We start from the raw sequence: 13,378 nt of genomic DNA on the forward strand, positions 1-13,378 counted from the left end.
GAAAATATGCATATATGATGTCACTAATCAGTCTTTGGTAGTCTCGAAAGCTAGACCCGACAAACCCAACTTGAACTCAAACTATACCTATTATAAGCTAATCCAATCTTAACATAGATCAAAGTCGACTCCATCTGATCTTACGTGTTTTATATGGCTGATTATTTTGTGTTGCAACCCAAATTTGACCTGAACTGAAATAAACCCAATTAAGCTTTAAGCAAATCAATTATAGCAGAAATCAAATTCGAAACCTAATTTGATTAAAATGATTCAATTTTTTGATCTAGAAACAATAAACCCAGATAAATAAATTGTGAAAATTGATGTCATAGAAACTATCCCATATGGCACAAGAGAATAAGAGATGCTTACCAATAAGGAATTACTGATTTCTTATTTTTTACATTAAACAAGTAGCTGAAGATTGTACAAAGGGTGCAGGACAGCAATAAATGGCTCAAAATACAAACCATTCAAGTGATTTTCCATCAGATGGAAATGCCATAATTTTGTGTCATTGACAGTGGGCCTAACCATCTAATCGCACCAGATTGAGCGTGTACAACCGTTTCAAGTAATGCATTTACTTATAACACCAACAGTTAACTCCTGTTTCTTCTTCTGAAAGGGAGGTGATATCTGCCGACCCAAGTGTGTAAATTTCATGTCTATAAACCCAATATGTTATACATAAAGATTATCGTCTAGGGTCGCCAAAATATTGGTAATCCTAATACTCACAAGCCTCTAAAGTACTACAACAATCATAGAACGTAATAGAAGAAGTATGTCAACGACAAGTCTTTAAAGAAGAACTAGTTTGCTATGCGTCTACGCCATTCAAATTCCAGTGTACCAAAAGATATACAAATGGACCGTTTTTATGACCTTGGAGATATACTATGATTTTCTCCACATGATACAAGAATATAAAAAATATAAAAAAAAAGGATGGAAAATGCTCTATTAAATTTCTCTATGCCTTTTCAAAATTTAGTTAAGATTGGTACATCAAGCCTACTCCGTATTTGATAGTGACAGGAGGTACCCTTTGAAGAGCACATGCTTGACTTGCCGAAAGAAATAGAGCATCAATAGAAACTTCACTAGTGCAAAAATTTATGTGACAATTACTCTTTCTTTTTTTAATTCTTTCCTTTCCTTCAAAAAGAACCATAGTAGTAGTTTACTGTAACTGATTGATGAACTTTGGATGATTTCACATCTCTTTTAGGAAACTGATTTTCAAATTGTCAAGAATTTCTAGAGTGTCACCAACAACAGTTTTCTGAAATAAAAGAACAGAAATACAAAACATGCACATCTATAATCACAAACGGGAGCCTCTGCTGCCCTGCACATAAATTTTATAGGTAAAAGCAACATGCACATGGTGCACATTTTAGGCATGGAGTATATAATTAAGCTATTAATTATAAAAAAGCTAGCTTGGTTGGTAGTCGTAATGTATTTGTGGGTGGTATTTGAGAATTGAATCCCGACTATATCATTGTCCCTTTGGCTTTGTGTACCACAAGTAAGTATCCCTAAGTAATTAAGGACTAAATAATTAAGCCTTCATTTTAATTTGTTATCTAATGAATATCGGCTCAATTAGTCATTATTTCCAAAGGTAAAAGTTTGGAGTTTTTACTTAACAGTACAAAGAAACTTCAAAAGAAAGATTATAATAAGATTTCTAAATCATTATTATTAGATATGATCTGAAAAAATATGGCCCATTTTTTGAAATTTCAAGAATTCAAGCCATGCTTTTAACCCCACCAGTATAGCACTAGCTTTCAATGTGGTACCAACATCATGATCTTAATGGTACTATAGTTTCACAGGACATAATAAAGTTCAAGGATGGAAAAAGCAGGTTACAGGTTTACAGGTGAGGTTAGTGGAAGGAAAATGCAGTCAGCATTATTCACCATTTAAGGCAAAAAAATTGTTTTTATTTAAAGTAAGAAGCAAAAATTCCAAATTACTGCACTATGGAAAGAAAAAAATTGATACAAATCATCACCAAAATTTTGACCACTCTATCTCCAGTTTCTGACAAAAGAATTTATTTAGTTAGCCAATAGTTGGTGTGATAATTAGGTCATCTTCTTTTCGTGAATTAGTTCTAGCTCACGTTGATAGTATAATTTAAACTAGCAATGTTGCAACTAAATCCAAGAGGACATTGTATATACTAGTAGCTAATATTCTATGGAGTACAGGTTAAGCTTCATTTGATAATTATAACTTTAAATAAAGATGTTGCTTTTATCAAATACAGAGACACTATAGTCTCAAATCTATATAGGCTACTGGTAAGATAAAGTCGTGTACATCTGAACCATTCAAACCCGAATAATAATAGGGTTGTAGGTAAAATTTTATTTTGACAGCATGGTAAGTTATAACCCTTTCTCATTTCACACACAAATACACATGCACACACACTAAGAAAAGGAGTACCTTTTTTGGGAGCTGTCAACGCATTATGGGTAAAGTTAAACTAAGTAAACACAAGTATCCAAATGGTCTGCTTTAAATAAGATTGGGGGACCTTACTTAAGGGTGTGTCAGACCAAAAACCAAGACACAGGAATCTATTAAAGAAAGGGAGCTTAGCTGTCTGTTTGTGTGCCTAAGAGAATGGGAGGGGGTGTTGTGGTTTCTAAATCATTGGAAATGGTGAGGCAGTAAGATCGAGCCCCTGCTTCCTTTGAACGCCTCTAAGTTTGGTTTTTGGAAGTAATAGAATAAAACCTTCCTCTTAAGGACAAAATCATAGAATAACAGACTTCTAGTGTTAGCTCATCATAGAAGACAAGAGTAATACATACAAAAAACCCACAAATTATTCCAAGCAAAAGAAACAAAGAAAGCAGATATTTAGACTTCAGAATTCTAACCTACATGGCTCCAAGAAGTTGTTGTTCTTCATTTATTGTCAAATTTGTTGTTTCCCTCCTCATTGTCGCTTCCATTCTTAGCCCCGCGCTCTCGTTGCCAAACAACCAAACGTTCGAGCCGGAAAAAGAGCTGCAGAAATTGAGAAGAATCAGAGCTCATCTCAAGAAAATCAACAAACCTGCTGTCAAGACTATTAAGGCATGCCCCTTTGTGTACACAAAATTGTAAACAGCCTCTAAACACTAGGATACATGCATGTTCAAAATTTAATCATAAATTTTATTTGTTTTCTTATGACAGAGTTCTGATGGTGATTTGATAGACTGCGTTCCATCTCATCTTCAACCAGCTTTCGATCATCCTGAGCTCAAGGGACAAAAGCCACTGGTAATGAACATTTGTAGCAATCAAAAGGTTGAGGCGAAATAATTAACTACATGTTTCATGATATGTAACGATGTGTTTATTGAATTTTCATCCACAGGATCCACCAGATAGGCCAAAGGGTATTGACTCAGTTGATGAAGTAGAACACAGCATTCAGCAATGGACAGAATCTGGTGAATCATGCCCAAATGGAACTATACCAATCAGAAGAACTACAGAAGAGGATATCTTGAGAGCTAGTAAGTATGGAAGATTTGGAAGAAAGCCTAGAAGAATAGTGAGGCGTGATTCGGATGGTAGTGGTCATGAGGTTAGAAAATGTTCAACACTTTCTGAAAATCAAAACACAAACAGATCAACAGAGTAAAAATAATGCAGAAGCAAACTGTTTACCACATGCTAAAAAAACAATGAAGCAATCATTGCTTCTTAACAATGGCACATTGGTATTGATCACATTCGAAAGCTATGATTTAAATCAGCATGTACGGATGCCTAACACATGATTTTCTTTTCACAGCACGCGGTGGCATTCGTTAATGGACAACAGTTTTATGGTGCTAAAGCCAGTATGAATGTTTGGACACCTCAAGTTACTAATCCATACGAGTTTAGCCTGTCTCAACTATGGATCATCTCTGGTTCATTTGGCAATGACCTTAATACCATAGAAGCAGGCTGGCAGGCAAGTATATCAGATATACTTTCTACAATATTATCAACTAAAAAAGAAATTACTTGGTTTCTAAATAGACAACATTACTTATCCAATTTTATACTTTTTTCCTCAGATAAATCCAGCCTTATATGGTGATAAATACCCTAGGTTCTTCACGTACTGGACGGTATGTTCATTATTTTGTTATTTTTCATTTTGAATCACAGTATATTCAATCATGTATGACAGTGGTTGATACAAACACATTTGATTGTTTTTCTGTACAGACGGATGCATACCAGGCCACTGGATGCTACAACCTATTGTGTTCAGGCTTTGTTCAGACTAACTCCAAGATCGCCATTGGAGCAGCTATCTCCCCAAGATCATCCTTCAAGGGTAGACAATTCGACATCAGTATCACAGTTTGGAAGGCAAGTTTAACTATTCTAGTCTCAATAAAACACCCAACTTTCAAATTATTATTTCCTCTGTTTCTAAATAGTAAGCTACATTTTTTATTCTTAATCAACCCATAATAATAACCCACTTTCTAAAATTAGTAAGTTTACTTAATACTTGTTTATTACTCCGTATAATAGTACCTTTAACTACCTACTAGTGGCACAATGGAGAATTAAAAGTTTACATGATAAAGGATAGTTAAAATATTTCAACTCAATTCCTAAAAATCAATCCTTAATCACATATATAGAACCTAAGTTGAAGAAGAAATCTCACTTATTTATGATTCATTTTCAAATTCAATAATATAGAGGGGAACAACGAAGCATGCAGCATTCACATTCACACATTTCTACAAACTAGCTGACCAAGGAAGACATTGATCACATCTGTCTAGGCAATAAGTTTGATCTGATTTCGACTACTAAAAGATGAAGTCAAAATCATCGTATTTCAGCTAACAGTATTTGATTGAAATATTGGATTCACTTCTAGTCAAAATTTGCTTATGCAGTATATTGTATGTCAACTATTGACTACAGTTACCTATCTCAAAGGCAATCATATACTTTATAAGTTTAAACTTTGAACTGCTTGTTTAATCAATTAGGGCCTAGAAAATTAGGGGAATAAGAAGACAAGACTCCCTAGGAAATGACAAATACTAGGTACATGAAGAAGTACAGTGTCATTTTCACAACTATGTATCTTCAGAGTCGTTTTCACAACTACATATTCTCTGCACACACTGCACAATGACAAGAAGTAGATAAAGACCAAACCATGTTGCTATATTTCCAGACGAAATACATTTCTATTGTAAAAAAACTATCTAAAGATGAAAATTTGTATGCAGGACCCTAAGCATGGACACTGGTGGCTCGAACTTGGATCAGGGCAACTAGTTGGGTACTGGCCGGCATTCTTGTTTAGCCACCTAAGGATGCATGCCAACATGATTCAGTTTGGAGGAGAAATTGTTAATAGCAGATCCTCAGGTTTCCATACATCCACTCAAATGGGTAGTGGCCATTTTGCAGATGAAGGGTTCACAAAGGCAGCATATTTTCGTAATTTACAACTAGTTGATTGGGATAATAACTTGATCCCTTTGTCAAATCTTCAACTCCTGGCAGATCATCCTAATTGCTACAATATAAGACAAGGAAGAAATAATGTATGGGGTAATTACTTCTATTATGGAGGACCTGGTAGAAATGTAAGATGTCCTTGAAGAAAAAATAGAGAACTGTGATTTTGATTGTTTTTTTTTTTTCCCCCCTACTCATGCCTTCACTCAATTTAGGGTATAGTATTGATATCTTAGTAGATTATTACTTCTCCAACAATGATTATTCAATGAAACCACTGTATATCTAAGAAAATACAAGTTGTTTATAGATAATATAGTCCATTGTGCTGTGTTTCAAACTTCCAATGTTGTCCCTCCTATTGTTCTGAAACATTTCTTAGCTATAATCAACAAAATTTGCTAAATCTTAGGAGATAGGTAGAGTAAGACAGGGATCAATTCAAGAAGGAAGTACACGAGGATATCGATCTTACCTAGTTCCGTGAAATGGGGAGAAAACATGAAACTTCAAATGCCTGAGCAACTGACTTGAAATTTCCTTAACACAAGGGTTAGCATGTGTCTGCTGCAGGAGAAGAAAAACAGGCCTTGTTCAATTAGGACTAAAAAAATATGATCTATCAAGAATAAAATAAGGTACAACTGTCAATAGACAAATCTCAAATGAATAAAGAAATGAACACAAGCTACATATGTGATATGTCAAATACCTGTTAATAATAAATCACATATTAAGTGCTATTACTGGTTTATTGATAATTTGTATCTCATAAAAATATTTGTACAAATAAATCAGATTGAGCGCAGTCCAGTAATCCCTCTCTATCGTACGGTTTCATTTCCACATTCTTATAAAGTATACTTTGTTTGAAATTAACTGTCAGTTTGTCACATTATCCCAACCCTTTATAATTTAAGGATTCACCATGATTTCATTGAATCATTCTATAATGAAGTAATCTTATGCCTATCCTCACTCCACCACTCTATGAAGTGTGACTATATTTGAAAAATCTAAGTATAATCTATATATCTTTTGATAAACATGACACCTTTTCCCTAGCATCTTATCTAGTATACGTGCCTGTCATTTTCCGATGGAGGAAGTAATACTATCTAGATAGGATATGACAAAGCATTACAAACAGTAAAAAAAACAACAAAATATATCAAAAAGAAAAGGGTAGTCGGCATTTCTTCCAAATGACAGATCAAGGAGAAATCCAGCATAAATTACCAACTTGCAAGTATACAGCATAGTATATTAGTACATTAAATTTTAGTGTGAACCATGCATGTACAATCAAACTACAAACAAAATCAGATTTGCGCCTATGTTACTTTGACTCCTCATTTTACCCCAAGTATCCGTATTGGAAACTCAATACTTGATGTAGGTATGAAACCCTTCATTTTAGACCAAAATCATGCAAAGTTATTATCATAAAATGGCTGTATTTGACACTTTGACACTAATCCATGTTAAAGTGTTGGACACTTATATTAGAATTCAAGTAACACAGGATTTACCTAAGTCCACAGAGTTGAGGAAACCCATGATTCTTTGAAGTCTGCGAGTGTACGGGAAAAACCAAGCTATTGGAAAGTTCTACATAAGATGATAAGAAGTTCACACAATACAAGGGCATGCATGTGCATCTATGACTTTTAACAAGTTTAAATCCAACAGCCGAGCTCTAATCTTAATAAAATACAGCTTCCAAGAATCTAAATATGAGCTAGAAATAACGAAATCACTAGAATGTGAGGAAATAGATGATTTAGGTAGTCAGCTTAGCAAGGAGTTGACCATACAAAAACAATTGTGATGAAACAGTTTTGTCCCTTCTATCCCTTTTTATTTTATTTATATGAAATAACTATTTTAGGGAGATTTTCAAATGTTAGGAGGCAAGAAGATTAATTAAGGGACAAAAATATGAAAGACATGCAAGAAGATATTGTTTTACCTAGGTCCATGAAATAGGGAAAACATGAAACATAAAAAAAATGTAAGAAACTGACCTATAATCACCACAACACAAGGGTTAGCAATCTTAGCATGTGCTCACTGCAGAAGAAGAAGAAATTAGAACATCATGTCTAACTCAGCTATGACCAAAAAACTATTCATCAAAATACAGAACGAGTAATTTGCACATAACTTCAATAAATAAAGAAATGGACAGAATCCAAGAATGTCACATATCCATTAACACCTTGTCAAATATAGCATTCATTACACAATCATTAGTCCATTAAACAAAGATTAATGTCACATAAATAGATACATCAGGTATAATCTTTCTAGCAAAATGCAGTTATGTAATTTCTTCTCTGTGCTACCTTCTTATAAGTAGGGTTTAGTGGGCTCGCAACCGAATACCCAGTTTCAGATTAAAGAAATCTCCCATAGCTTTCAATTGCAATTAGTCTAGTTATCTCTTCTAATTAGTTCAGTTCAAATCTCTATCACAAATCATAGGTCACATTTGTTTATGGAGGTCAAACCTCGTAACTTTGACCATTGTATATTAAAAATATCTATCAAAATATAATGTAATAAGTCATTTCTAAATAAAAAAAATTTAAAAAGCTTGCATATATCCATAGAATATAATTTTTAGGTACACTAAATTATTATGATATTGAAATTAAAAACAATTGGTCAAAGTTGACAAAAATGAGAAGTTGAGAGCTGGTATATGCACCAATTACCAAACAATTTCAGTTTTTAAAAACTTTTAAGTAAATCACACCATGGGCTTGCATGTGTAAGTTTCGAGAACATAATTCATTCCAAAAAGACAATATATAGAAAATACATCTTTCAAGAGTCTAAACTGCTTCTGCACAAGATAGTCTGAGTTAACTATTGCAATATGACCAAAGAGATGAACAAGTGTACTCCAATAAAGCCTTAAGCGTCAAATATGTGCTCAAATTACTATAACAATACAAAACATAATTCGATCATACTCTTAGAAAGGCTAGATGGAAGAAGGACTATAGTAAGTAGGCAATTTAAAGCGAACCAGGTGCTGATATTATGACTACGATCTACTATCTGAGTTTTGAACCTCTCCGAACCTTTTATTGCTATCACTAGCGTGTTTATTTCCATAGAAGCTATTTGCGTGGGTGTATCTACACTCAAAACATCTAAGATACATGAGTAAATATTGAGTGAGACAATATCTCACTATCTATAGAAAGACATTAAAAGTAGACTTGAAATAGTGAAAAAAATTCTCATTAAACTGAAAATTTCTCATTTAACAGAAAAAGTAGCCTCAAAATAGTGAAAAAAATTCTAATTAAACAGAAAAAATTCTCATTAAAAGGTGTGAATTCTAGGTAACATTGTTAAATGTCAAAAATTATAGCAGGCAGCATATGGAAAAAAATAGGTAAGCTTCATTAATAGGAAATTCCAGAATACAACAAACATGCTGGACAAGTGGACAAAGGAGTGACAGATTCGTTGTTTCTCAAGAGCGTCAAGGCCTTAACAAAGAGAACAACATGTACAAAGCAAGAAAATCACATACTTGTCCCTTGATCTAGCCACCTAAAAGCATTGAAGAACAATACATCAAGCTAGTTTCAAGTCAGTAGCTAGTATCAAGTCAGTTTATCAGCTAAAGGCAGTAAGGCACATACCTTGCATTGCCTAACTAGAGGATTAATTTACCACAGAAGACAAGATGTACACATAGGAGACCTTAAGCAAGCCTAGAGTTATCTTCATTGGAAACAATGCTGTTAATCAATTTCCATTGCAACATCACCTCAAGATGAATGTTGTAAAAAATTCTATGAAGATGCTAATGTTTCTTCTCTGGCTCATCAACCAGTAATTTATCCGAAAGAAGTTTATAATCTTTTAGATTGCAGTCAATTAAGCTGATAAGGCTTCTTGAATTTGAAACAACTGATCCAGTTGCAACGATGAACTCATGATGTTTGATCTCATTCTGTAGGGCATCTTCACCTTCATATTTATGACTGCATTGACCATGAAGTTTTTCAAATGTTCTGTTCAGAGCAGAGTACAGTTGTACAAAAGAAGGGTCCCTCCAGATCTTCTGGATATCCAACAGGGCTGGCTTGTCTTCTGTTAGACATGTGGATTCTATTCTTGAAGCAACTCTCCTGATAGACATCAGATTTGATATAGTGTGCTCAGCCCACGAACATGAAGGCGTATAATCATTATTGCAACCTTCAGCATGATTAGAAAGATGGAGCAAGTTGGCAACAGACATGCGTACAATGAAGGTGAAGAAATCAATGAAGTTCATGCCTGTATGAAGAAAAAAATAAATGAGGAAGGGGTATAAGGAGCCAATGTCATGAAACATAATTAGTACATGGGCACCCTTTAGATTATTTACACTAGTAGCATAAAACAGATGAAAGATCTCTAAAAATAGCCCATAGTTGTCTTCTGGTAACACCACATTCTAACAAGCACTGTCATATCCGTCAATCAGATCAACTTCAAAAATCTTCAAATAATCGGGCTTGACTTGCACTATGCGGTTTTAAATATGTGCTATACTTGTATTGTCATAGATTCAAAGCTTCCTGAATTGCGTACCTGTATTAGCAGCAAGATTACGCTGGCAGAGGCTCTCAAAATCATCACATATGTCCCTTACATCCTCTATCAGCTCCTTAGCCTCATTGTAGTCCCCTTCAAGCAAATCCCACTGTACAAGACGACCACAAAATCAATTGCATGGCATTCTCAATTCCCGCTAATCATCAACTGAAGGTATCATCTATTTACTTACCACCCAGTCAAGATTATAACCATTAAACCAATTGTGATTGATAGATATTGCATCTTCCTGGAAAAAAACTAAAAAGTATAAATTGCCATCAATGATATTGTTGCAACCCAAATACAATATAGATAAGAGGATCAGAAATCTAGAAGGGAACTAAGTGTTTTTTTCTTTTCTTTTTTTCTTTTTTTTTTTTTTTTTTTTTTTTGCTAAAATCATCAGGAATCAAGATTGTAGATTAATCACTATTAGATCATGTCTACACCAATCAGTTGCAATTATAAATGTGTTTGCCAGCTCCAAGAGCAATAGACTAGAAATAATTATCTTTAATGACATTATTCAATAGCAATAGCAACAGTTAAATACAGGCACGTACATCAAAGGAGCAAAACAAATGGAAAAGTAAAATACTGTACAAAGCACGCCATTTTTTTCATACCAGATTATGCACTTGATGGTACCATCCACTGGGAACAAATATTATTTCATTCTTTAATTGGGTACATTCTAACCAGATAGCCTGTGGTGAAAGTTCAAAAGAGTAAATTCATGCCCAAAGAATGTTCATAAATTTGCCGGGGAGCTCAAGCAAGCAAGATATAAACTACCTTCTTAAAACCAGGGAACTTTGAGTGATTGACATCCTCAAATATATTGTACACAGAACTTTTCAAATGCCTGCGTTCATTGAAGTAAAAATTAACAAGTAGCAGCAGGTATGATCAGATGAAGTAGATAAAGCAGATAAAATTCGTTTACCAAAAGAAATAAAGCAGATAAACTTCTGAAAACTCCCTTTTTTTTTCCCCAAGTATATGTAGAATGTAATAACATGACTAATTGAAAATCTCATGCCACTGGGATCCAATGCAGAAAAAGAAAATTATGCAAAAAAAAAAAACAACTCATGTCAGGCACAATATAGATTATATTTCTCATATGTGATTCAAATGAAGATAAATAGGGACTCTCACAATATTTTTTTCATGAAGCAAGACATACACTGACAAAATTCCCAATTTTCAATAATTTGCAAGCGTCAGTAGTTCTGCCTAAAAAAGCTACTCAAAGAGATAGCTTCACGATCTGTCATAGACAGGATTCAGAGGACTAACAGAGGTGCCTAGATATGATTATAAGACTATCTCACTGTGAACTACAAAGTAGAATTTAAGGGGCAAGCCTCAGAACAGCCTCTCCAAAAATTTGGGGTAAAGATGCCCACATTTGATAACCCTAGACAAATTCTGTCTTCTGTGAAACCATATAATAAGGCTACTCTTAAGGCTACTCTTATTATAAGGAAGACTTAAAATGGGTTCATAACTCCCTTTACACGATAAAAGTCCAACAATCTATTAATATTCACATATCCTACTTTAACATTACCTAGCAAGAATACCTGTCAAATACAAGGTGACGTTGAGCAGGAGGTAGAAAAAGCCATAATTTTGTCCCGCATACATTTGCTGACCAACTGTATGACCTGAAAACATCGGCATGCAGTGGTGTCCATGTACCTAGATGAAGAGGAACAAGCTCAGTAGTTATGAGCCTGTGAGCTGGTCAGTAGCATACAATAAACAGAAATATTGTCTTACAAGATAGATGTTACTGCACTGAAGCCCCAACCTTTTGGTCCCATGTACACAAAACGGTAGTCAGAGCAACAAATTTCATTTCTCTCCTGATAGTCAGGATCATCATGCATGCGATACTGGTCGAGGTACAAGTTCAGCCAATCGTCATTGAAAAAGAGCGGAGTTTCATATGCCTTGTACTCAGGGTATTCCTACCAACAAGATCACCAAGATTGAGATTTCAGCCAAAATCACTACACATTATGTCTGGAAAACCAAAATGATAATAAAATAAGCAACCATGTTGGACATAATAATGAAAAAAAGTGCTTTCACTTGTGGAACTAAAGTGCACCAATTGTTTATAATGAAATACCTCACGTAGCAGACTAGCACAACAATCTTTTTGGACCAACATTAAGAATTACATGTGTCTTTAAGAATGGCAGGTTATCCCCCAATCAAAACTCTTACAGCAGCATTTAGGAACAATCAGAAAGATAATGAATTAAAGTAACGATAAAAGAGCATATATACCACATATTATTGTCATTCGTAGAATTTATTTCACCAACAATCTAGCTAATGGTCATTGGCCTTCTAGAAAATTTAAGGTAAAGACTTCAAAACTTATGCTTCATTGCAACCAGGTGTTCCCTCCATTACCTAGAATGGAAGCACCACATTGTGTCACACTCTTGAATGACAAGAAAAGTAAATGTACATCATACATAGAACTATAGAAGAGCCTTCCACAAACACAAACAAAATAAGCAAAATCTGTAGCAGTGCACAACTGCCTCCTACAAAGCCGTATCAACAATTTGTGTGCAAGAATAAGATTTATTAAAAAAATCTACATTACAAAATTAAGTTTCTCAATAAATATGTTAGAATGTCCCACATGGAGCTTCTCACTTAAGAAACATTCTCCTTTCGCCATCCAAAATAGAAATCAGACTTACTTTTATGAACAAAAAGATAGAGAACAGAAGAGCCATAAACTAAATGACAGAAAGCATAAGGGCCTGATTTCAGCTTATACCTTAACAAAGTGCCAGTCTTTTAAATATAAAAAGGACTTATCACTGCAGCCATCAGTGGAAACATTGTGATGAACCTCCCTGTTATTTCCATTTAGTGCAACCCAGTATTTAATGAACTCTGAAACAGACATTTCTTCTCTTCTTTGATCGGTAAATTCCATGCTATAACAGTCTGCAACCTGCATATCATGCATCACTAGACAATGTAAAATGCCATAAAGTAGCAACTTGATTTTGGCCAACTATAGTACATCACGGCACACACATTCTACATAAGCAGGAAATACAGGTCAAATCTCCTGATGTTAAATGCAACAGCCAACAGGCTTTCTGTTTCAACTTATAAGCTGATCGGACGGAGAATTCCAGCCATCCATCGGTCTGACCACGCACCCTACGGCCCTACCACACTGCCACACAAGCCAGATTCGTTCAGC

General features: G+C 34.6%; 2 protein-coding genes and 1 long non-coding RNA gene across 4 annotated transcripts; 1 reads left to right on the forward strand and 2 right to left on the reverse strand.

Annotated features, from left to right (window-relative positions):
- Window positions 1–2,577: 2,577 nt before the first annotated feature.
- LOC145597509 (protein neprosin-like) lies at window positions 2,578–5,864 on the forward strand. The gene is made up of 7 exons (XM_081653697.1): window positions 2,578–3,114; window positions 3,217–3,303; window positions 3,401–3,613; window positions 3,824–3,988; window positions 4,095–4,148; window positions 4,249–4,395; window positions 5,283–5,864. The coding sequence occupies exons 1-7, from the start codon at window positions 2,920–2,922 to the stop codon at window positions 5,658–5,660; spliced, it is 1,239 nt and encodes a 412-aa protein (XP_081509823.1). The 5' UTR covers window positions 2,578–2,919; the 3' UTR covers window positions 5,661–5,864.
- LOC145597510 (uncharacterized) lies at window positions 5,682–6,370 on the reverse strand. Its single transcript, XR_014103365.1, has 2 exons — window positions 6,230–6,370; window positions 5,682–6,084 (listed from the first exon to the last, which is right to left on the reverse strand). It is a non-coding gene; the product is annotated as an uncharacterized LOC145597510 (long non-coding RNA).
- Window positions 6,371–8,916: 2,546 nt separating this feature from the next.
- Window positions 8,917–13,343, reverse strand: LOC145597511 (arginine-specific demethylase JMJ20-like). 2 transcript variants are annotated; one of them, XM_081653698.1, is made up of 9 exons: window positions 13,207–13,343; window positions 12,941–13,120; window positions 11,948–12,107; window positions 11,718–11,835; window positions 10,924–10,993; window positions 10,755–10,835; window positions 10,319–10,375; window positions 10,123–10,234; window positions 8,917–9,825 (listed from the first exon to the last, which is right to left on the reverse strand). In XM_081653698.1, exons 2-9 carry the CDS (start codon window positions 13,100–13,102, stop codon window positions 9,347–9,349), a joined length of 1,239 nt encoding a protein of 412 aa, XP_081509824.1. In that variant the 5' UTR covers window positions 13,103–13,120; window positions 13,207–13,343; the 3' UTR covers window positions 8,917–9,346. The 2 variants fall into 2 exon arrangements, with proteins under 2 accessions (XP_081509824.1, XP_081509825.1); XM_081653699.1 differs by lacking the exon at window positions 13,207–13,343 and having other exon boundaries at window positions 11,705–11,835; window positions 12,941–13,078.
- Between the last annotated feature and the right edge of the window lie 35 nt (window positions 13,344–13,378).

This window comes from Chenopodium album, chromosome 20, assembly GCF_948465745.1.
Source record: "Chenopodium album chromosome 20, dcCheAlbu1.1, whole genome shotgun sequence".
NCBI lineage: Eukaryota > Viridiplantae > Streptophyta > Magnoliopsida > Caryophyllales > Amaranthaceae > Chenopodium > Chenopodium album.

Excerpts from the sequence above, each read along its gene's own strand:
- LOC145597509 (XM_081653697.1), top strand. The coding sequence starts at position 2,920 with ATGGCTCCAAGAAGTTGTTGTTCTTCATTTATTGTCAAATTTGTTGTT. Across the intron at positions 3,614-3,823 it reads CGGATGGTAGTGGTCATGAG|CACGCGGTGGCATTCGTTAA; the intron begins GTTAGAAAATGT and ends TTCTTTTCACAG. Across the intron at positions 4,149-4,248 it reads GGTTCTTCACGTACTGGACG|ACGGATGCATACCAGGCCAC; the intron begins GTATGTTCATTA and ends TTTTCTGTACAG.
- LOC145597511 (XM_081653698.1), bottom strand. The coding sequence starts at position 13,102 with ATGGAATTTACCGATCAAAGAAGAGAAGAAATGTCTGTTTCAGAGTTC. Across the intron at positions 12,108-12,940 it reads AAGACTGGCACTTTGTTAAG|GAATACCCTGAGTACAAGGC; the intron begins GTATAAGCTGAA and ends TCTTGTTGGTAG. Across the intron at positions 10,836-10,923 it reads AGTTCCCTGGTTTTAAGAAG|GCTATCTGGTTAGAATGTAC; the intron begins GTAGTTTATATC and ends CTTTCACCACAG.